At 40.2% G+C, this 23897-nt stretch overlaps 2 protein-coding genes across 3 annotated transcripts in view; both read left to right on the top strand.

The window, feature by feature from the left end:
• LOC131426222 (protein single-minded-like) overlaps positions 1-6186 on the top strand; it is a 51477-nt gene extending 45291 nt beyond the window's left edge. For both annotated transcript variants that reach the window (XM_058588797.1, XM_058588796.1), the window contains exons 4-7: positions 861-1066; positions 1477-1583; positions 1770-1917; positions 4813-6186. In XM_058588797.1, coding sequence (XP_058444780.1) covers positions 861-1066; positions 1477-1583; positions 1770-1917; positions 4813-5866 — 1515 coding nt within the window. In that variant the 3' untranslated portion in view covers positions 5867-6186. The remainder of the gene's footprint in view (positions 1-860; positions 1067-1476; positions 1584-1769; positions 1918-4812) is intronic.
• Positions 6187-8520: 2334 nt separating this feature from the next.
• On the top strand, positions 8521-23402 carry LOC131426221 (polycomb protein Pcl). Its single transcript, XM_058588795.1, has 7 exons — positions 8521-8683; positions 9731-10687; positions 10751-10856; positions 14145-14513; positions 14576-14802; positions 14863-15643; positions 15708-23402. The coding sequence occupies exons 2-7, from the start codon at positions 9768-9770 to the stop codon at positions 16395-16397; spliced, it is 3093 nt and encodes a 1030-aa protein (XP_058444778.1). The 5' UTR covers positions 8521-8683; positions 9731-9767; the 3' UTR covers positions 16398-23402.
• Positions 23403-23897: the final 495 nt, after the last annotated feature.

The raw sequence follows: 23897 nt of genomic DNA, 5'->3' as shown, positions 1-23897 counted from the left end.
ACTGAATTGTCTAGTAAATTAAAATTAGCATTAACGGTAAAATATCTAATTGCGAAAATTTAATCGTAAACTTTACCTGTGTTTCTGTGAAAATCGTGAAAACCCGATTTTGAGCTGGTTGCACAATACTGCCTGCTTCGATCTTGAATATAGAATTGACATTTCAATCTGTTTCATTGACCGATGTAAACGAAGCGCGCAAGTAAAATCTACCATTATTTTCCTTTGGTATTTCAGTACATTACTTCAACTTGGAGCAGTGAAAAACTCCTAAAACTGAAAACAGTAGCGCATAACGACAATCGCGGAACGTTGGCTGGCTGTTAAAACAAGTCATCATACGTGACTTTGGAAGCAAAACAATTGCTGCCCAAACATCGAGAGTACTTCAATCCGGGCCATACAATGTTGGCACTGGACTGAGGCAACAGTATTATGTTTCATCTTCTTCCAAGCAAACGAAAACAATAATAAATCAACCAAACTCAAGGCGAAAAAGGGGTGAATCCATCGTCACAATAAGCCTCGTATGAAAAAAAAAATCATCCTCTAACTGCATAAGTAAGCACCACTCGTGTTATTAATCAATTATTCAATTTCCAACCCGGTTCGCTCCGGTGCTTGAAAGATCAAACGATTTCAAAAAACTGTGAAAAGAGATGAAAAGTGTTCACATATTCCACTTTTTGATTAACTTTTAAATCCTCACACACGGTTCCTGGATGGCGCAGGTATGAACGTAGGGTGAATTAGTATGCGCGCACACGATCGGCATAGGTTGAACCATAACAACAACAACAACAACAAGAAAATTTACATTGTTCAGTGAATTCTAGTAACTCCTCGTTTCCGATTTCCAGGTCATCCACTGTTCCGGTTATCTGAAGGCTCGGATTTACCCCGGCGACAGTACCTACGGCGACGGGCACAGCTGCATCCAGAATCTCGGTCTGGTGGCGGTCGGTCATTCACTGCCCCCATCGGCAATCACGGAAATCAAGCTGCATCAGAATATGTTCATGTTTCGCGCCAGCATGGATCTGAAATTGATCTTCCTCGACGCCAAGTAAGTGACGACATTTAGTACGTATGCAAATATAAATGCAAAAAAAAAACAGATAATGGCAGCCAGTAATTTGATAGTGTATAAGAGAGCCACTATACAAAACTGTTTCCGTCTGGAAAAAGCAAGTGTAAATAATTCTACCGAGATTCGGAGGAGTAAACGACCGGAAGGATTCGTTTTTTTTTGTATTTACTCCAGTATGCCTCCGGTTACTCTGTTTGCCCAATCAAATCCGCGGGACGTGTCAAATCTTATTTGTTTCGAGAGCTACCTTTTTCCGATCGGATGTCGTTATTTGCTGCTCGGTTAGCTAGGCTAGGCTAGGCCAGGCCATTGTTCTGTTGTTTTCTTATTGTTGTGTCTCCCCACACTCATGGGATTTTTTTTTACTTTTCGTTTGTGCTTTTCAGGGTGTCCCAGCTGACTGGATACGAGCCACAGGATCTGATTGAGAAAACACTGTACCAGTATATTCATGCGTCCGACATCCTGCACATGCGATATTCTCACCAAATATGTAAGTGGTCTGGCTCGGGTTTTGCGTCTGCTGTTTGCCATAAACAAGCGCAGTAACGCGCCAGCTAATGAGCGATAAAATAGGGGGCGGATCAAATTACATTGAGATCGGTTTTCCACTTACGCTCTGTCTCTCTCTCTCTCTTTTTCTCTTTTTTCCCTACGTTCCCGTACTACCCTGGCGCAGTGATGTACAAGGGACAAGTGACAACGAAGTACTACCGATTTCTAACAAAGGGTGGCGGTTGGACCTGGGTGCAATCGTATGCCACCGTCGTGCACAACACCCGCTCATCTCGGCCCCATTGCATCGTCAGCGTTAATTATGTGTTGAGGTGAGTAATGTTATCATCGTTCGATGGGTGGATGGGTGGTTTGTCGAATCCGTTTCAACATGTTAATTCGATTCGAAAGCCTTACATTTAGATTCAATTGTGACTACAAACATTACAGCTACTGATGCATTTGGGTATACTAGCTTTAATGTAATTCGTAACTGATCTATCGGCTTCGCAGAGTGAAAGATATCAAAGACTGGCTCTCATTTGGAAGAGTACGTTTTATCAACTCTCAGAGAAGTCATTTTTAGTCAACGGCAGTTCAACATACAGATAGCGCTGTGGTTCAAAACATGATGTTTTTGATTGGTGACTTGGCTGCGTAACTGCGTAATGATATTGAACCAAGTATAATGCTTTATTCTGAATAAACGTTAGTTTTCGCACAATAAATTTTGATGAACACTACCACCTCAGAGTAAAAACTTTTTCTTCAACTTCTACCATGATTTTTCAAATGAATTTGCCCGTTTCTATAGGAAATCGTTAAAAAGGTGAAGTAATTAAAAATTTTCCTACCAATTTGACTTTTCGCTTGAAAAAACTGAAACTGAAGTTTCATCCAACAAACACTTTTCACGAAACTATGTTGATTTCGCACTTAGCAACGGGGGTTTGGCCAAACCTGATATAAAAATCAGGTTCGAACCTGACTCGATTTTCAGTTCAACAACGTTAAAACTAGGTTCGAAACTAGCTTCAAACAAACGGTTTGACAGCAGTTAGGGTGGAAACTGGGTTAGGTTTGGTATAAAGCAAAAACGACATAAACAAGCAGCGCTTCTACATTTCATTTTAGCGTAATTGTGCCATTTGATGCTCGATTGCTATGTTGATCTATGTGATAAACTGCTAACATCATCGTTTTCATGGTCCATAAAGTAAAACATAGAAGGCGCTGAGATGTTCTGAGTTTTGTGTTTAAAAGCCAATCAGAAGTTCGAAAGTAACTGTAAATCACCGAGTTGGAACATCGTAAATAAAACATGTTCTAATTCTAGCCGTCTCTTAACCGGTAGCTTCTATCCAAGAGTCTTCTCTATTCATCACACAAGCCACTCTCATGCACTGAGTTGGAGCGAATATTTATTTATTGTCTGCTGCCTTCTCTGCAGTTATGTCAAACCATTGCCATATCTCCGTAGATCTACGAACTGGGAGGATATTTTATATGGATCCAAAGAAAAAATCTACGGAAATTTGAATTTTTCTACGGAAACCTTTTTTAGGAGCTCTGGTCCAATAGAATATTTATTGCACCTATTATCTTTCTCCGGGCAGGATTTGTCTAGAACCCGTGTGAAATCAGGAGGCAAAAAAAAATGAAGCTGTGGTTCGTATTTAGCTCAATTCATACGCGTGTTTTAATTAAAAGTATTATTGCAGCTTAGTTATTGTTTCAAGTTTTCTTTATTTCATACACTTCTTTTTCTTTTTATTTCACACGCTACTTCCACTTACTGAATTTAGTTCACTAATGCATATTTTTAGCTGTCTGGATGGTGGTGAGCCCAATTTGTTCAAATTCCAATTTCCTTCATCCTTATAGTAGCACCTCAGTTTAGAACTGATTGGCTCTCAATAATAATAACTCCACATTTCTCTCTCGGTAACCGGCTACCTAGAGAATTTAAAAAACCAACGGTTCGTTAGAAATTTATCAATGCATGATAAAACAGACACTTATTACGAATAAGCTGTCATTTTCACTTTCGTAGATTATTCTTATAAAATAATTATCCCTGATATCGCGTTTCGAGGTACGGTTGGAGATTTGATTGGTTTCAAATCGATTCTGGTTCAGAAATCAGTCTTACAATTCATGCTCGGAGTTCAGATCTAACATTTAGTTCCCAAATCTAAATCTCAAGTTCGTATCAAGAGTTTTGTTCTAGAATTTTGAAGTTGAAATCCTAAATCAGAGTTCTGGATTCGAATTAATGCAGTTCCAAAATATAGTCAAGAAATCAGTTTCAGGTTCCAGAATTAGAATTTAGTTCCACATTCATAGTTTTAATTACTAAACCTGTAATCTAGAACTAAATTCTGAACCTGGAATTATGTTCAGAATTCAGTTGGATCAGAATTCAGATTCCTTTTACACTCGCTCAGTTAAACATCGGAACCGATATGTGCCTGAATACCTTAAAACCGTCGTCGCGGGTTCGAGCAGATGGTTTTTTAAAAATAATAAAGATGATAAGTCTAGAGGCAGACCTGCGGGCTTGCGGACCTGCGTTCACTTAAGGGGCACTTTACAATTCCCGCGGAAAAAGCCATTGTTGCCAAACAGAAAAGCAGTTTTCTCCTGTGTCGGTTGGATTAAAATTCAAAACCAAAATATCTTTTTAAAATGCCGAAATTTTCAATCATACTTCTGTTCGAAACGGTGTATATTCGCTTTCTATATGACGCTTATACTTCTGTTCGTAACGAAGTTCATCAAATTTCTTATATCCGATTTTGTAAACAACATCTATTTGACGTTGCGTACAATAGGAAAAGCTTTTCAGACTTGTATACGAGAGAGAGAGCTTTATCTTGCAACGAAGACATCTTATTACTAATAGCGTTTTCGTTTATTGATCAGAACAGCCCGAGAGCTGACCCAGAGTCGCTCAAACAACTTTTGATATGTTTGTTTTAGCAACCTGGATTCGCTCTAGATCGGACTCCAATCGCGTAGTTTCGCTCTGAAAATTTTCTCGGGTCGCACCACGCATCCATGCGAGTTTGTTTTTTTTTCTACGTGTACGTTTTACTCGGAGTCAGAGTCGGCGCGTGAAGGTTCAAAAACGAAAACGATATAAGATTTTCAACTCTGATTTTGCGAAAAAAATGAAAAGTAAATCTAAATTATCTAACGTTCAACCTTTTTTACAATCTTTGCAGTGATCAGGAAGCTCGTGATCTGCTCCTGAATGAAATTCAGGGACCAATGATTCCAAAGCCAGAAATTCAAACACCGGCCGCTACACCCGCCTCGGTAGCGGCTTCAGTGACACCCATTTCCCCACCTCAACACATCCCGCTACAAATGGGACAACAGCAGCAACAACAACCGCCGGTACCGGCTGGAGTGCTACAGCAACAGCAACAGACACCAATACTGCCACCGCATAACCCTTTACTGGTTAAAGAAATGTCCAACTACCTGCAGCTGCACAATTTCGATGACGACAACAGTCTCCAGCAGATGGTTCAGGGCAATAGTATGCATCAGCCACAGCAGAATGCCCAGGACTACGAACATCAGTACAGCAGTCAGGCTGCTGGCTTCATGATGGACTCGAACCAGTCGATGTCGCAAGGCACGCCTAGCGAGTTTCTCGATTCCTATTACGACCCCTTTTATCAATCGTACGATCCGCAAACGGACAATTCCAACATACTGCGCCCGTTCTCTGCCAGTTCCAACAGCTGTAGTAGCTCGGATGGCGAAGCTCACCTTCATGCCACTTACATCCCGAATACAGCTCTAATACAGCAGCAGCCATCATACGACGAAATGAATCAACACTTTGGAATCAACTGTTTCAACAACAACAACAATGGAGTTTCGGCGAATGGACACCTGAACGGTAACCACAACAATCTGAACAATCATAATCTACAGCATCATCAGCATGGTATGGCTGGAGGCGGTACGGTCGCAACCGCTTCTGCTGCCGCCAGTACCACCAATAGTAGTAGTAGCGGTAATCAAAACATCAACAACAACAATAACAATAACAACGGTCATCATCATGATAATGGCTTTTTAGACGAATTTAAAGCCAACCATCATAATCAACAACAGCAACATGCCCAACATGGCAACAATGGCCATCACCATCACCACCACTCACAACTGCACCATCACCACAACGGACCACAGTACACCAGCGTGATCGTGGAACCGCAGAACTATCATCTGCCTGTAACGCAAAATGAGTTTGTGCATTAGGAGTAGCTTGTTTCCGTTTGGCTCTTTCAGTTTCGGCTATACACAATAGTTTTCAATATGAACTTAATTTTTTTGTTGTGGGAAAATTCGCGTTGAAAAAAAAACGTTTACTAAAAGACTGCAGGCAGTTGGTATTGTCAAATGTATTCTGTTAGGACAGTAAATGATATTAGCGTAGAGATAAGTTTTTACTGTTATTTCTAGGTAAGTTACTTACATGTATAGTATTTATTTAGAACAGTACATGTACATATTTGATACAAACATTAGAATCTAAACTAAGAGTGGAGTATAAAACAAAATATATCTAGCAAAAAATGAGGTAGAATTTGTGTTTAGTTCACGCCAGTATAGAGAACATTTCTTGCAGAAGGGCCAGCAGTTCGTCAGGACTTGAATAGCTATTTTTTTTTTCTTCTTCCCATTGTTCGTTCAATAACAAATCACAGTACTTACTCTCAGTACTGTAATTGACCCAAAGGTTTACCTTGCTGTCGTTGATGATTACTCCAAACTGTTTTAATCAGAAATTAAATATCTATCTATGTTTCTATCAATGTACTGCTTTACAAGTTTCACCTTTCTGTGAAAAATGTACTGACATTGTAGGTTTCACCTCTCTGGTGAGGACAATACTTCAAATTATGTTCGTGCAGCCAGAGGATTCAATATGATGACCGGGGTTTGTTTCATTTCTACTGCGGGTAACTCAATGGAGATGTGAGCTGATATACGTCATTTTGCCGCGAATCGTCGGATTAAAGTATTTTATGAGTGTCCCGTCGTTCTCGCCTAGAGCGCTACCTATGATCGAACAGCGAAACATACATCACGCGACTGTTGAATGTAATATTTGAGTTACATTTTTATTGTTTCTGTCGTGAATACGACTTACTTTACTATGGGGTGCCTTTTTTGCATTGTTTAATCAACAATTAAAACATAAACGGCAAATGTGAACAGTATCTCCAATGTTTGAATCTTTGTTCTCTTATATAATGGTACAAACTGGAAATAGTGAAATATATAGAATTGTGATCAGATTTTGAGCATTTTCAGTTACAGGTAAATTTTTTTTGGATTAGTAACAAAAGGAAAATCACTCTGAACTATGCACGGTAAATTTTATCAATCCCGCGCACTACTTCCAAAACTTACTTACACTTGCTAATCTCACGCAATCTCTCTTAAACGTTTCTAACGCCGCTAAATGTGTGAGTTCAGAAATTTTTTAGAGTGATTTGCCTCTTGAACCCTTTCACGACCATAAGATGTGCAGGACGAAATATGTCAGTACAAGACAACATTTTAGCTATTGGGGGTGAAAATTAAAAGAATATTACCAGAAAAACATAACAGGGTACATAAGTTTTCTATAATTTCATGGGAATTATTTTTCCCTATGATTCTTAAAAATAAAAAAAGGAAGAGTTGGGTTTATTATATCGTAATTTAATTTATTACTATAATTGCTTTAATTATCAGAATAGTAAAATAAATAGCTATGGCATTTTACGAAACTTGTACTTGTGGACGTTGCACATAACACATTTATTATGTGTTCTATTTTCTATACGTCATTTTGCACAAACTTTTTAGTGCAATAAAGATTGCTAGTTCTTTTTACTTATTCGTTCAGAAACACATTTGTCGCCTTGGAAATAAGTTTTCATTAACATTCAGTAAAAAAACATCGATATAATAGTAACTGAAGAATATATAACGATTTTTATAGAAGGGAAACATATTTCCCTTGGACGTTAAGCGGTTAATAAGTAAAATTATTGCACCCACTGGTTGAAAGTATTTCGACGCTCCGATGCGAATAGATGCATTTTCCGTTGTAGAAGGGTGATTAGAGGTGAATAGTATCTTATTTCATCTTCTATAAATATAAGACACTGCTTAATAGAAGAGAAAGTAAACATTTTTCTCATTTTGACAGACGCTCTAACAAACCAGATCTTTTACCAGATTTTCAAATTCCCTGCCAGTGCCAGATTTCTCAGTTTTTTTTAATAAACTCGGAACAAAAGGTTCAAATCGTCAAATAAGCGGAAAACAACGAAAATAAATACTCTGAGTAACTCAAATTCAGTGCTTCACAATCATTGTCAATTTAAAAACAGAGTAGAAGTTACTCAGTTTTCTAAATCCATATTACTCCTTTTTTGACATTTCTCGGTTGGTTTTTCAAAAGGTCGTATAAGTAAGTGACAGTTTCGCTTTGTTTATTTTCTCTTCTATTATTTACCAAGCGGTTTTCACATTTATCAATCAACTCTGTATAAAATGATATTCGAAGCTTTCAAAAAGTAAAATACAAGAAATACATAATAAACACGTCACAATGTGAACAAAGAGAAATTGTCACTTGCCCATACGGTCATTTGAAAAATCAACCAAGATTTGAACTAAATAAGCAATAGTGAGTACAAATTGTTCACTTAAGAGTAGAAACTCGCGTAACATAATATGTGCATGACGCCTAGTAAAAGAAATTTCTAATACCGCCTTATGTCTTGCTACTCAATCATAGGTGGCGCTTCCTACGTTAAATTTCATCCTTCAAAAGATATCATTTTTGCTGCTTGACGTGCGAGAATGGTTCGGTTGCCTCTTCTTTCTTTCTTGTCTGAGCGGTTCTGCCAATCCACTGAGTGCAGCATAAGCAAAAGTGTCAGTGGAAAAAGATGGCAACCGCTGTTGCTGCTGGAATTTTCAACTAATCTCGGAAAAACGGTAGTTTTCCGAGGATTAGAAGTGGAATTTAGTAAATATTCTGCAAATTTTAGATGGGAATACGATTCGCGCAAGGTAAGAGCTCCAAAATTCGTCAGGAAAAGTGTTAGTTTTGAAAGGATAGAGTCGCTCAAATTTGGTTGTCGGTACGTGAGAAAAGAGAAGAAAAAATGAAAACTTGATTCCGGGCGCCAACAGTAATGAATGCGAGTGGGTTCCCCCAGGAAAACTATGGATCGAATTTTTCGACGCGAGTTTCATTCATGATTAGGATTAAAGTGGCTGAAATTGCATAATTAAACGCTACATCCAATCCCGGTGCCTCTGTGGTTAATGAAGCTTACGTGTGAGCAAAATCAGCACAACCCCATCGGTAGCGAAAGAAAGTGGAATAGGAAGAAATTCGAAAAATGAAATTCCGCTGTACAGAAGAGTGTACATTTGGAGCATGTTGCCCCCGCCTCCACTTCCTTCCACTTGCTTCGTTCGTTTTTGCTGAACTCTCTTTCCTTCCCCTTAGTAATAAATTCGGCCCATAAACCGTGAACGCAAAGCAGAGTAGAATATCGAGTGGAACGGAGTAGCAGTAGGCGTCGGCTCGAGCATATCCACATCGTATCGTTCTTGTCGTTTGGCTGCTGCTGCTGCTGCTAACTCTGCTCGTCGTGGGTGCCAATCACAGTGTGCCAGTGGAGTTTTCTTCTCGGAAAAGTCCATATCTACTTCTGGGAATCCACCGAATCGTTTCACAATATTCGATGAATAATTAAACGGCAGTGGATTCCTTCTGAATTTTACATAACATTGTAGGGTAATGAAAATTGTAAATTTGTTGCTTAATGTTATTGAAGGTTAAATAGATTTTTTTAAACGAATTCGAATTTTTGATTTTAGATTTAGATATTCATCTAGTAAACGTTGACATAATTTTTCATACAATAAAAAGCGTGTGTTCGTTTTTTATCAGTGCATTAAAAGATAAATACGTGGAGTCATGTTAATTAAAACAAATTACGGTAATCCATTTTCTGTGTGCACTACTCGAAAGCATTCAAACTTATTAATCGTTTACTGGTAAACTTCCTTCAAAACTAATTCTCGTTTTTTCTGCTTTCCCAACAGCCGTACGTCTGCATCAACTATCCTAATCCACGCGGAGATGTCCACCGGTAGTAACGGGGAACAGTTTCTAATGCCAAACTCATTGTCCTCGGCATCCTCCATAGCACAATCCCAGTTGTACCGGCATCCGGGAGCGATGGTCGACAATGCGGTCCTATCGATAAAGTCGGCGGCAGCATCGGCTATCGCTGTACCGGGTACCGACGTGTACCATTACAAAGAGCCCGGCGACCGGCAAACCAAGCAGCAAATTATCATACAGGAGTTCCTTAACAGTAGTCACACGGGATCATACGGGATCAACCACCACCAGCAGCAGCAAATTCATCCGCCGACAGGCAGCGGAAATGGAAGCCCCTCGAGCACCATGAACAACAACAGTTCCATAATGATATTGACATCCCACCAGAATAGTTCGCCACCGGCCAGCGGTTTGGATGCGAACAAACGGTCCACCGTGGTACTGGATCGGATTAACATTTGTATTAATAATCATTTCAATGAACCGACTCCGATGACCGGTTCGGAAGGTGGCGGTACGAATTCACTAAAACCGGCCAGCAGCGAGAAGCGATCCAGTACCGATTTGGAACCCGATTCGACAACGTCTTCGTTAGGGCAACTGCCAGTGACGCCGGAGAAAAATAGAACAGAGTTCAAACTGCAAGAGGACGTTCTGGTGGAACACAAGGATGGTCGGTTCTATTTGGGTACCATCATTGCCATCGGCAACAGTCAATGTTTGGTACGGTTCAACGACAATACAGAGTGTTGGTCCGATTTTCGAGAATTGACGAAATTGAGCTGTAACGAGACGGACGATTCACCGGCTTGTGTCGTTTGTAAGCAGCATAGCTCCCCGGAGAATGTGGAAGTGTGCGAGAATTGCGGTCGTGGTTATCACATCAAGTGTATGGATGGGAACTTCGAACGCAATGGCTATTGGTTCTGTCGGATGTGAGTATGGTTGCGGTTATGGTCAATGGAATTGTTTGACGAATGTTTGTTTGCTTTCCGCAGGTGTACATCGCCGAACGGTAAAAGAAAAGATATCCGTTATGTCTGCTCAGGAGTTTTATCGGAATCATTGGATCCATTGACGGATAAATCACAGCTACCCTACAATGTGAGTATATCAAATACCCATTATGGTTCTAAATGACACCTTAGAGAATTTTGATGTCGATTATTTCATTTCGGATTTTAATGTTTCAGTAAAAGATACTATCAAAATGCTGTACGGATTTAATTTCTGGCATCATAGAATGGCAAAATTGTAAAAGATGTATAAGACATTAAACACTGATTGAATATAAACGATTTTAAACACTGTTGCAAATTTAGAACAGTGAAAATTGCAAAAAAAAACTGATCAAATTATCTTAGATTTGCACTACACTGCTAATTTTAATTTTTCGTGTGCCAAAGAAGCAATCTTTGTAGTTCTTGTAGATAACATTTAGAGCCATTAGAAGGGCTGATTTTGCATTATGTTCAACATTGTTGTCCATTTGCCGTTGTATTTTGCTCCAATGCAAACGACCACCAACAGGATGAAGTAATCGATCTTCGAAGGGAAACTGGCTCTGCGACCTGAGCGTTTGAATTTTTGTACAACGCTAAAGGTCTGCTCTCATTACTGGCGACTGCTGCTCTCGACGATCGAAGTCCAAATGAGAGCACGACCTGAGCGTTTGAGGCTTTATACTACGCAAAAGGGCTGCTTTCATTGCAAATTACTCCACAACAACCACGCAGAAGGTGCACTCTCCAAAGCTGCTGGTTGATTAAATCATTCCCACGACGTCTGCTTCCATCCAACGCACAAGAATAAATGATCGATTTTCGGATTTTTTTTTGCATAAATATCTGTTTATTAATCTTATTTTTGTGTGTTACATCAACATTTTACAGTACAAGTGTTTTGACCTTTTGGCCTTTCATCTTTGTTGTTCATACGATTCGTTATTAATAATAGGTGTTTTAGTTACTTTTGTTTTACATACTAATGTTTAATCATAATATTTATTTTAATTATTAATAAAATATCTACCTACTTATAACTATCCCTAACCTAATACGTACAAATTTTGAATTATTTGTATTTCAGAGATTAAGCACCTCTCTTCAAATTTCGTGCAGTATTGTTCGAATTTTTGTTCTAGTATATCCAGGGAGGCCATCTCATGTACTTTACTAGTCCTTGTCCAAGGGGGTAGATTTAGAATCATCTTTAAGATCTTACTTTGAATGCGCTGAAGCCTTTGTGTGTTCGTGCACAGCCCGGCCAAACAGAGACTGCGTATTTAATTGCGGGGTAGATGATTTGTTTATAGACAGCCATCTGATTCTTCAGGCACAGTTTAGATGTTCTACAAATCAGCGGATACAGAGACCTAATAAGTATGCTGCATTTTTGAACGATTTTGTCAACATGTGACCTGAATATCAGATGTCTGTCGAAGGTGAGTCCTAGATAGATAACTTCATCGGACCATTGAATGATCTCATCACCGAATCGTATTCGGCATTCGTCTGATGTTTGATGAATTCTCAAGTTTTGGAGATCTTGAATATGGAAACAAGATGACCTGAGTTTTTGCTGATCAATGCAGCAATTTTCCAGCTTGTAAAATATTCCGTTAAAGCGTCCAGACCTGTTTGTAGTTTATTCTTCAGAGCATTAATGACACGACCTTTGTAAAGAATGGCAGTATCATCAGCGAATTGTGACAGAGCACCACCACCCGGAAGAGGTGGGATGTCTGATGTAAAAATTTTGTATAGAATGGGACCTAGGATACTTCCCTGGGGTACACCAGCAGGAATAGTAAATCTTTCTGAAAGTGCATTATTCAGAGAAAGCTGGAATGCTCTATCTGCAAGATAATTTTTGATAATTTGAATAAGATACATGGGAAAATTATACCTATGCAGTTTAAACACCAGGCCATCGTGCCACACATCATCGAATGCCTTTTCAATATCCAATGTTGCCATGGCAGTCGTTTTGGACACTGATTTGTTTTGCTGGATGACGTTGTTAACCCTTGTGAATTGGTGGATGGTGGATCTTCCTTTCCTGAACCCTGCTAGTAGATGGATGGTCGCCATCACAGTTCACACATTTTACAGCGATGTCATCTAGTAAGCAATCGCTGGTATTGTGTGATTCGGCACATTTCCCGCACCGACTTTTCATGTGGCAATTCCACGCTCCATGGCCGTAGTTCAAACAGTTCATGCACTGTGTGACATCCCGATGTACCGGTTTATACTTTTGCCATTCGATGATTATGTTGAATAACGATTTAATCGTTTTCAGTTGACTCATGGTGATGGAGCCCTTCTCCAGATGGTACAGTTGATCTCTAAACTTTTTGTCCGTATTATGTCGTTTCATTTTAAACACCATCATAGGCTTTAGTCCAGCCTCCGACAGTGCCTGCTTTAGTTCGGCTTCCATCATGTCGGGTAGTCTTCGAAGTACAACCTTCATAGGTTTGTTGGCGGCAATATCGTGTGTGAAGTATTCCGCTTTTGTCTGCTTCAGGTACAATTCCACTCCTTTGTAGTGGTTCAAAGCCGGAACAGTTATTTTGTAGCCTTCAGTACATAAACGGATTGTTGCCTGTAGTCCTTTGCTGATTAGCGTGTTGAAATCCGAGCGTAGAGTTGGTGGGAAGCCCTTCAGGTAGAAAGGCGGCATTTTTCCCTTCTTCTGCAGTTCCTTTTCGACATCAACTGGCAGATCAGCATATTGGTTTTTACTCAGCAAACGGTCGTTTACCTGTACATCACTTGGTTTCAGACGCTTAGCATCCTTTGGATCCTTCTCGGATCTATGGCGCGTTTTACCCATAGCTAGGGTAGGTAGACAACTGCGAATAAAAAATAAAACAAAATCGAAATTAGTCGTAGTAGGTTATTCGTCTATCCACATCGAGTGTTAGATGACGAATTGATCGATTTTCGACCACGGTTCCCCTTTTATACGCTGTCAGTTGAAGATATGTGCCTGGCTACCTCAACATCGTCGTCCTTGCGCGAAAAAGCCAAGCAAAAGTAATGAGTTTTCCGCGTTTTTTTTTTTTCAAAGTTTGAGCTCACGCGGGCTTACAAGATATAAACTAGTCATTATTGAGGTAAAGTAAGAATATCAAAGGTACGAGATAATTACCCTACGAAATTTCGGATGACACGAGAAACTCTTTAATCAATTTGATCCGAGATACTTGAAGCTAGATTTGAGAACCCTTTCGTTTATCCGACAGGACATTTGTCATCCTCGTATGTCCTTCGTTTCGACAATTGTCTGAAATAATACAAACAATAAAAACTGGATCCGTACTATTGATGTGAAGTTATACCTTGATGAAGTTACTTAATTTTGTTTTATCATTCAAATCCACAGATCGACTCGCTCACTTGGGACGCTCAGCATCTGACAAACACCGAACAGCACTACTGCTACTGTGGCGACGATGGCAACTGGCTGAGGGAAATGATTCAGTGTTGCCGCTGTCAGCAGTGGTATCATGGGCGGTGCATCCGCAGTCTGCAGTATCCGATATTCCTGGGCGATCGGTTCTATTTCTTCATATGTTCGATCTGCAACCACGGCCACGAGTTCGTGCGGCGGCTGGAGATCAGTTGGCCGGATCTGATCCACCTGGCGCTGTACAATCTGATAGCGCGCAACGGCAAACGGTTCTACGATGTGACGAAAGCGATCGCGTCGTACGTGGAGGACAACTGGAAGACGCTGCAGATGCCCGAACACGTAAGCTTGACTGACTGAGTGAAAACTGAAATTAAGGTTCTAAGCGATTATTTCGATTTCAGATGGTGAAACTTTCACCCAACGCTAGGAAGGAAATCTTCACGCAAACACTGACCAATGATAGGATGCGCTTCAAGTGTGCCAACGAGGGGAGCACTTTGTGGAGCTTGCGAATACCTCAACCACCGAGTCCGCCAAATGTGTTTCTTCTGCCGGGACAAATCATTACCGAGCACATTCTGACACAGATGTCCAAAGAGAACCGGGTTTACCGATTCCTACCGAGAGTGTGAGTGCTAAGATCTTCAACCGCTGGTGTTTAAGCTATATATTGAATCTATCTTTTCAGGGCCCTGGAGAAATCCTTCGTGAACGACGCCGTTAGTCGGGAAAAAATGACCGGCGTCAATTACTGTTCCCCGCTAGTATCGGAAGATGACGTTTCGGAAATGTCGGATGGCACAAATCCTGAGGAAAATAGTTCCGAGTTCGAAGCTGCGACCGGTGCTGGCATCGGTGAGCAGCTTCCAACACCGCGTGGTGAGGGTTTCGAACTGTCCACCGTCGCTGATCCTGCCCGGCTGAACAGTGTTGCAATATATGCCAGTACAGGGAAAAATTCTAGTTCAAGTTTAAGCGATTCGCTGTTTAGCTCTAACGCCAAGGATGGGTTTCAGTTCGGGCCCTGCGTGGGGGGTGCCGGTTCGAAGCCGCAAAGCGAAACGGGCAGTACTGTCAGCGGTTCTGGCAATCGCAGAGCCTTCAAGTCGCGTCCGAAAAAGACCGAAAGTGATAAATCACTCGACATCTACGACTCATCGGATGATACCTCAAGGAACACCTTGATCATACCTCATCCCAAAGATTTCAGCGGGAAAAACAATCCCTTCTATCAGCCTGCAGCGGCAGCAGCCGCCATCACGGGCAGTACCGCCGCCGGTACGGGGATAACAAAAAGCAACGAAACAAAAGACTTAACGCAAAAGGCTAGTACCAGTAATCCTAATCATATAAGTAATAATCTAGTGAGTGGAGAATTGCGTGTGGCACGGATTGTCAAGCGTAGGCTTAGTGCGCGAGACATTATAAACGGATCAAAGTACAAACGTAGGAAGTTCCGGAATTGTTCGGTAAGTTGGAACAAACTTGTCATGCAATTGAAACCGTTGATTGATTCCTCTGTTTCTCTCCTAGGTAATCGGTACTACACTAACAACCATTCCCACATCATCCACGGCCGTTCCCGTGCTCGGTCAATCGTCAACGCTGATTGCGTCGCTTTTCTCGCAACCGGTAGATAGCAGCGGCTGGACAAGTCAAGTAGCACACAGCCAACTGCTGCCGTCTTCTTCCTCGTCGGGGAGCAGCACACCGCCAAGCTGTTCGCATTCCACTAACATACAGCCAAATATGATGGTTCCTCAACAGACGGCTGCCTTGGCCCTTCCAATCGCACCATCAACTGCCAACTCATCTTCATCGTCTTCAGCCGCCAGCCTCCAGATGGTGCCAAACACGCAATCATCATCCAAACGTATCCCTGCCCATGGCCGTAGGCTTCGGCAGCGCCAGGAGCGCAACTATGCCGAATCAAGCAGACGTTCCAGTGTCGCCTTTCCCGGGGTGACGACGATGGCACCGGATCCACTTAACCAGGCAATCAGCGAACCTGCTTCACCCTGCAAAACATCTGGACCTCTGATTGGGCCGACCCCAGCCGAATCCAACGGGACCGATCTGCAATCGTCGTTGAATCTGTACTTCGGTGCCGCCCACCGCATCCTCAGCGGCGAAAAGTTCGCCATCAAGGGCAAACGAGTGTCGCTGTCCGGTAAGGTGCAGTATCTGATCGAGTGGGAAGGCTGCCCGGCTCCTGTAATGTAAGTTTTGTCGCGTCATTATGTCTTCGTGCTGTGTGTGCTGGTATTTTGTGAGTGGAAAACTAATTCAGGTGTAGCAGATGGGGTGTCTGAATTTTAATCGAATTGTTTTTATGGTGTTTTATGGGCGCATACTGTTTCGGTGTATTTCAATTCTAGTGAATAATTTTTTTATTTCGTTCATTCCTCTCCATCTTAGTTCAAGAATTCAACACGTTCTGCCATACATTGTACTCATGGAAATCGTTTTTAAACGATCATCGTTACACAATAAATCAAATGAATTCGATTTGATTTGATTTGCGAAAGCGGAAGCTTCAACGTCCCACATGACTGATGCCTCGTGAAATGCCGCGTGCGTGCTTCTCTGGTACATAAAGATTGCACCAACAGAAAAAAATGATCACCAAAATTAACAGTTGGTTTATTCAACCTGCTCTCCTAGGACTAGGTAAACCAGTTTCCTCCCTAAAACTGCCCATCAAATCCTGTGCAACTCTTGCGCCATTTATCTAACACAGTTTTATTCACTCCTTCTTCAAATCCTAGTTCTAGGTTCCTTGGTTTCCGAAGTTTTCCTTTCATAATTGCCCAGAATTCTTCTGCAAGGCGACATTCTTGTGGGTTTAGTAGGTTTGCCTCCTTCGGTACGTGGTTGTTGGCCAGATCCAGGCACAAAAAACAAAATGTCTGCTTTGTGGGATCGTGTGAGGAAAGGCAACATACGATTCGCGTTGTATTCTTCTGTATATATTTGGTCGTTGTTGGTGCCGGTCGTAATGTATGGATTGCTAAAATTACCGCAACCACGAATCGCCTGTCACACCAAGTAATTCTTGGAAAATTTATCGACCTTCTTCTTCCGGAACTGAATTTATTCGGAACATCCAGGCGGGATTTTTCGAAGAAAAACTTCAGGCCGGGGATCGTCATTTCAGCTGCATCAACCACTCGCGGTACATCTTCCTGGCGCAAGCTTTGGTCGTCGTATTATGTTCGTTGGTTCGGTTAGACTCCTTCTTTACCTTGAAGACATGAACTCCAGCCGACTTCATTTGCAAAAGCGGAAGATTAAACGTTCGTAATGGTATTCGTTCCAGTCTTTGCGGTTTTCAAAAGGACCCGCATCCTCGTGAAATGCCTCGTGCATGCATCTCTGGTACGTAAGGAACCATTTGGATGAATCCGACATGGTTCGGATTTTGCCTGGAATAATCCCTCATTTTTCTTGCGTACACAAGGTTGCATTTCTTTGCATTTGTTCCGCTGCCAGCTTGCTGGGGAGTCATTTGGATCTCGTTGATTTTCCACAATAGCGCACAATTTTTTCTGGCTTGGAACTTGGTCGGGTAAGAAATTTCCTAAACTGGAACCCGATTTGTACTCGATAAAAAATTAAAATTTTCGCCCGTACCTGACCTGAACCCGAAAAAGTTCGTATATTCGGGTTCGAATACATGAAACTCGACCAAATAGTTTAACCCGAACCCGTCCTGTTCCCAACAAACGTTTTTTTTTTCTATACCCGAACCCGTCGGGTTCGGATTCAGGTCGGTTGACGGGTATTTGTACCCGAATTTGTCTCTACTTGGAATCCATCGCGTTAACCACTTGACAGATGTAGCGAAATTTCGCACCTGTAAACATTACACACTAAATTAGTTTCAAAATTTCATCAATTTTTACTTAAGTTTAGAATTTACATTTGCTCGCTTCAATTGGGATTAGCTCGGCAATCTTGTATTGATGTAGGGTTATCTAAAATTTGTAAAAATATAATAATATATTTTAAACGTTTTCATTGAAATCTTTGTACTATCTAATTTAGTTTAACATCGATGTTGGTTTCAATCAAATATTCGATTCAATTGATGTTTTTTTCATAGTGAGACTTGTTCGCGACAAAATCTGGTCGGATTAAATTTGACAAAAAAACAAATTTGCTGTCAGTTCAATACAATTTTTAAATAATTTATTTGTGCATTATCAGTAATCTTAAAACTGATTACAGTTACTTAATTAGACTGCTCGACGAAACTACCAACTTATGAGTTTACTTCGGCCATTAGGGTTTGTGCAGACTTTTCTGTAACCGATTTAGCTGCTTGTGTCCAAAATTTTTGAAATGTTTCTACCGTTGTGGCTCGTTCATATTGGGAGTGTTCTCTCTTCACGAGAGCCCAATACCGCTCAATAGTTAGAGAGTTCCGGAAAGTTGGAGAGATTCACCTTGGAGTCCATTCGCTTTATATCATTCCAAAAAATATTTGTCGTAGTGACAAGATACCAAATCAGGCCAGTAAAGCGAGGGAGCGTCATAGCTGTGTAGGAACGGTAGCAATCGCTTCTTTAGACATTCTTTACGGTATACTACATTGATCAAAAAGTTTTCGCAATTTATTCAGAAAATTAAAAATATAATTCTCCAAACATTTTTTATATTTTTTTTCCATAATCTCATCGGTCTTAAAAAAAAACGTCTTTTGCGACGTCAACGCGGTTTCTTTTTTGCATGAAATTCAGGTCTTTCGGCACCAGCTTTGCAGCGACACGTCTGAGGCCCAAATCATCAACCAAAATGTCTTGAACGGATCCAAAAGCACTGTCCAACTCCTCTGCCATCTCTCTAATAGTCAATTTGCGGTCTACAGTCATTCATTATTTGATTTTTTTTTTATGTTTTCGTCAGTTTTCGATGTCGATGGCCTACCACTTCTCTCACCATCATTCACAGACTCACGGCCATTTCTGAAACGTTCGTGCCACTGATAAACGACTGTTTTCTTCAGAGTATCGTTGCCGAAACAGTCTTCTCATATTTGCAATATTGTCGCACCATTGAATCCGTTTTTAATGCAAACCCGTTGTTGTAAATTCAATTCCATGTTGAAAATTGTACAAAATCGAGGACACGCACAATTTCAGATGTACTCAATACAGCGTAACTTTTCACAAATGTCCATGGGGTTGTTCGAACCATTGATGTGGAACAAGGCAACCAAAATTTCGAATGATCGACATTTTCAATCAAACAGCTCAATCAATCGTCACATTTTTGAATTTGGCTTAGATTGATTTTTATTAGGAACCAACACCGAACACGCGAGCCCAGAATATAGACTCTTTTGGTTTTGATTTGTATTTGTTTTGTAGCCGACGAAATTACATCAATAATGTATGCAATTATATCTTTTTACATATTTGCGATGCGGATTTCGATATTTAAGCTTCTCTGCGATTTCGATTGAAGCGATAAATTTTTTCTCAATATTAAACGAGTTCATGTTATATAAATTAAAAATTCATCTTCTTCTCAGATGAAAACGACATACCATGGAATTTCATCCAAACTCGCACGACACAAGCTTCAAATCGTTTTATAGCGCTTTGTGTTTTGCTGTCTAGCAACAACCTACCTCTGGCATGCTACACGTAGGACTGAAACGTTAGCTATAATTTCGTTGATAATTATAGATTCGCGTGCTTCCAACAGCTTCGCTTTTACATCGGTTGACCAATCAGAGCGATGCTTTTCCATTGATATATCGCTTACTCCTTAAAAACCGTCGTCTACGTTACGGAAATCCCGTAAGCCGGAGATTTTTAGCAGGCAAAATAGGACACTGCTAGCTATTGATCAACATTCCAGTAATATATAATTGAAAATACATGGCTATGAACATTCAAATCAATACGTAGAAATATTTCCAATCAACTGATGAAATAATATTACTGATTGAAACTAAACTGACTGAGCTGTAAGTGTTCAAAAGCTGAGACCACATTTCTACTTGTATTTTCCCTTGAATTTCTAATTTGCATCCCTATATAGAAAACAAAAATGTGTTCCTAATAAAAAAAAAACAAATCTAATCGGGTGCCTGAAAGCAGCATACGGTGGTTATTCCGGGAACTTTTTGATCAAGTTGATTTACCATCGGAGACTTAATTTTGTGACCTTGATGCAAGCGTCTACAAAGTGCGTGCCTCATCCGAGAAGATGATTTTTTGGCAAAAATCGGCGTCTGAAGACAAAATAAAACTGCACTATTTTCACGCGTTCCTCAAGCGTATACACAACCATTTTCGTTCAGCGGAAGGATAAAACTAAGTTTCTGTGAAATCAGAAGTGACATTAAGGTTACCAATGTCGAAATAACCGCTGGTTCAAAAAAAATGTTAGATGGTGGACCCTGTATGTAAAATATCGATAACGTATGCTTTTATGAATGAATTATTTTAGGTTGGCGATGAAAACAAAGTGAAACAAGTTTTAAATTTGATCAGTATCTAACAGATTGAAAAAATGACATGTGACACGTAACTACGTAATGAAAACCGCGAAAATGTTACCGCAGAGACGGGAAATCGAACTCGTAGCTAGCTCCTAACCAGGGGAATTGTTTTGCAACAATAAATCTCTGCATATGAAAACACATTCAGAGAAAGCTCAATTGACTAGAAGAACCAAGCATGTTTCGCTTTACTTGGCCACCACAGTGTTCAATCATAGTCCTGTTTCTATGGAAACACAGTCAACAGAAAACAAACACACATCGCGTCTCAAATCTATCCTCACTAGCCTGCTTTGCCGAAACCAAACATACTTGTTTTTTCTATTCAATTGAGCTTTCTCCTCTTGTATTGTCAAATGCAGGTAGTTTGATTGACGAAACAATTTCCCCGGTTAGGAGTTAGCTACGGGTTCGAGTTCCGTCTCTGCGGTAACATTTTCGCGATTTCCATTACATAATTGCATTCACATGCCCTTTTTCCAATCTGTTTTCACCGTTAGATACTGATCAAATTTTAGAACTAGTTCAAGACGGCTCTACATCTTAACAAGACTAAAAAAAATTGTTAAAAATGAAACTAATTTTTCTTAAATTCTGCTACGAAAATACTTCGACGCCATATCGAAGGGGCCCGGTTCTACGGCAGTTGCCCTGCATTCTGGGCCGATAAAAATCCTACCATTGTAGAGCCCATTTAGTCACCGTAGATTCGAACTCGGAATGGGAGACTGACATTGTTATCGTTCAAATCCCTTCACCCCATGTATTTTGTCTTCGAAACGTTAACGGCAAGTCCGATCCTGCAGGTTTCCGCTTTCAGTCTGATGTTTGTTTCCGATATCGCCTCAAAGTTCGTGAATGTCGGCAACTTAACTCGATTAACCCGATTGGCAATAAATAACTTTCGTTACATGATTTAACATATTTTATTACCGAAAATTGTCTGGAATTTTATTCTTTAAGAGAATGGTATTTCAAGTTGCAAATTTCGATACGGTAACCCGTTTTGCAATATAAAATATGATAGTTTGTTGCAAATCAGCACTTGAATGCTATTAGTCATGGATGGCAGCGACGTGTTTTTTTGTTGTTGTTTTGCATGGATCCTTTTCTCAGTTGTTTTCTGACACAGATTCATCGAAAAGAAATTGCTTCGATCGCGCCCAGCACCAGCAGAACACTGATAGTCGCAAACTTTGATTCGACCGATATCCTCATAGTAGATAATTACGATAAATAACTAGAGGAACAACAACAACAAGAAGAATTAAGGGTATTTTTGTACGTCATTTTAAGATTGTGTGAGCCGTAAACTCATCAAACATATATAAACCAATAGTGTTTCATAAGCGTAAAACCGTAAATGTATTCGGAAATGGATTGTGCAAAGTAAGTAAGTAAGGCCCGGTGAAGTAAAAGAAGATTTTAAGCTGATAAACTGCCAAAAGTTCTAGTAAATCTAATCAAAGAGCTAATATATGGTTATATCAAAGGAATCATTTCACAATTCTGATTGCTCTTTCCTACTTCTAAACTTGATTTTTTCGTGTTTCGACTGTACCTAGTTTATGTTGGCTGACTAAAGACGAGAGAGGGAGAGAGAGAGAATGAGAACAATCAATGCAATTAGGTCTATTATTTTGTTAGTCCCTTCCGAACTGAATCGTTCTTGCCCCTTCGATGTAGGCAATTGAATTAATCGCAACAAACCGCAACCGAACACTGCCGAGATAACTGTGTGATAACTGTAATGCGAACTGTAACTGTCCTAATTTGGGGAGTTTAGAAAGAATGGATGTACGAACCGTAAAATAAGCTACTCCTCACACAAAAAAATATGTATGCCTCCTTTCGGTAACTAGTAAATGTTTATCAAACTAAATTCAAACCTATCAATTCGCACTACGAAAATGCCTAGGAAGTAAATTTTGTGACGGTCGTACTAAAGAAGAAGAATAAGAAACAAAAAAACGTTAAATTAAAACGTCAAACAACACTGTCGAAGAAAACACCCGTTTATGATTCGAAACCTCGAACTCGATTCTACTAGTACTGCTTTAGATGAGACGGCGGGGTTTATCAAACGTGTGTTCGCGGATAGCAGAACTGAGAACGGTATTCTTTCCTCTGAACGATGAACAGATAATAAAAAAAAACGGCCTGATGCCAAGCACTGATAAAACTAGATTAGTTCTTCAAGTTACGAGTATCCTACGTAATGTTTAAGTTCTAAACTTAAATCGTTAGTTTGAAATCCAATAATTTGTAAATTTTTGTTAAAAGTTATACGAAGCAAATTTTGTTGACTCTAAGTTATAGAGTGCACCTTTAGTATCTAAGTTAACGAAAGAAGAAAAAAGAAAATGTAGCGAAGCAAAAAGCACACTATTTAAGTTCAATTATTTAGCGAAGTAACAGAGGAAACTGATAAAAATCGTATTTTTTTTAAATCGATTCTATTAGATGTGTAACACTACTAGCTCTAAATTACCTAATCAAACAATAAACACAAATCGAACGATCCTCAGCCCCGAGCGAGCATCGATAAACTGTAAAGCAAGAAAGCATATATTTGAGTGTATTGAAGATTATCATTGATTATCGAGTGAGTGGATCACGGTACACTCTAGTCCTCTTCTAGCTGTGTCCTCTTCGGCTCCGAGCTAGGGCTAGTTCTAAAATAAAGTGGGAAACGCAATCACGCAATCCTCCTCACGTCCAGACAGTAACGGTTCATTCGATGGTGAATATCACTTTCCTCGCAAAGGCAAACTGCGGGTGGGTAACGTCACAGACATGACCGGATTGACGCGAACGAGACTACTGCCGGTAGAATGTAGAAAAACTCTGACAATGTCTTCGAAATTTAGTTGAGAATATTCTGTGAAATTTTCAGAATGATTCATTGAGTTTAGTGGTCGTGTTGTATTTTTTTCCGACTGAAGATCAGACCTTAAGATGCTCGAAAGAAACGATCACTAGAAATAAACTTTTCTCTGCGTTACCAATGTTTATTATTCACCGGTCATTACATCATGTTATGAAATTCACATGGATGTTTCTGAAGTAGTCTTCTCGTTGCTGAAACGATAAGTTCAACAATGTTGGCTTTAAACTGGGATTCGTACGCGATCGAAACACGACCTCTACACTTGGTTCAGTAAAGATGGAAACGTTGTGATTTATCTTGTGCTGTACGTAAACGATCT

The sequence above is a fragment of the Malaya genurostris genome, chromosome 1, assembly GCF_030247185.1.
Source record: "Malaya genurostris strain Urasoe2022 chromosome 1, Malgen_1.1, whole genome shotgun sequence".
Lineage (NCBI taxonomy): Eukaryota > Metazoa > Arthropoda > Insecta > Diptera > Culicidae > Malaya > Malaya genurostris.
The sequence above is the reverse complement of the archived record's forward strand: the minus strand, read 5'-3'. Positions and strand labels throughout refer to the sequence as shown.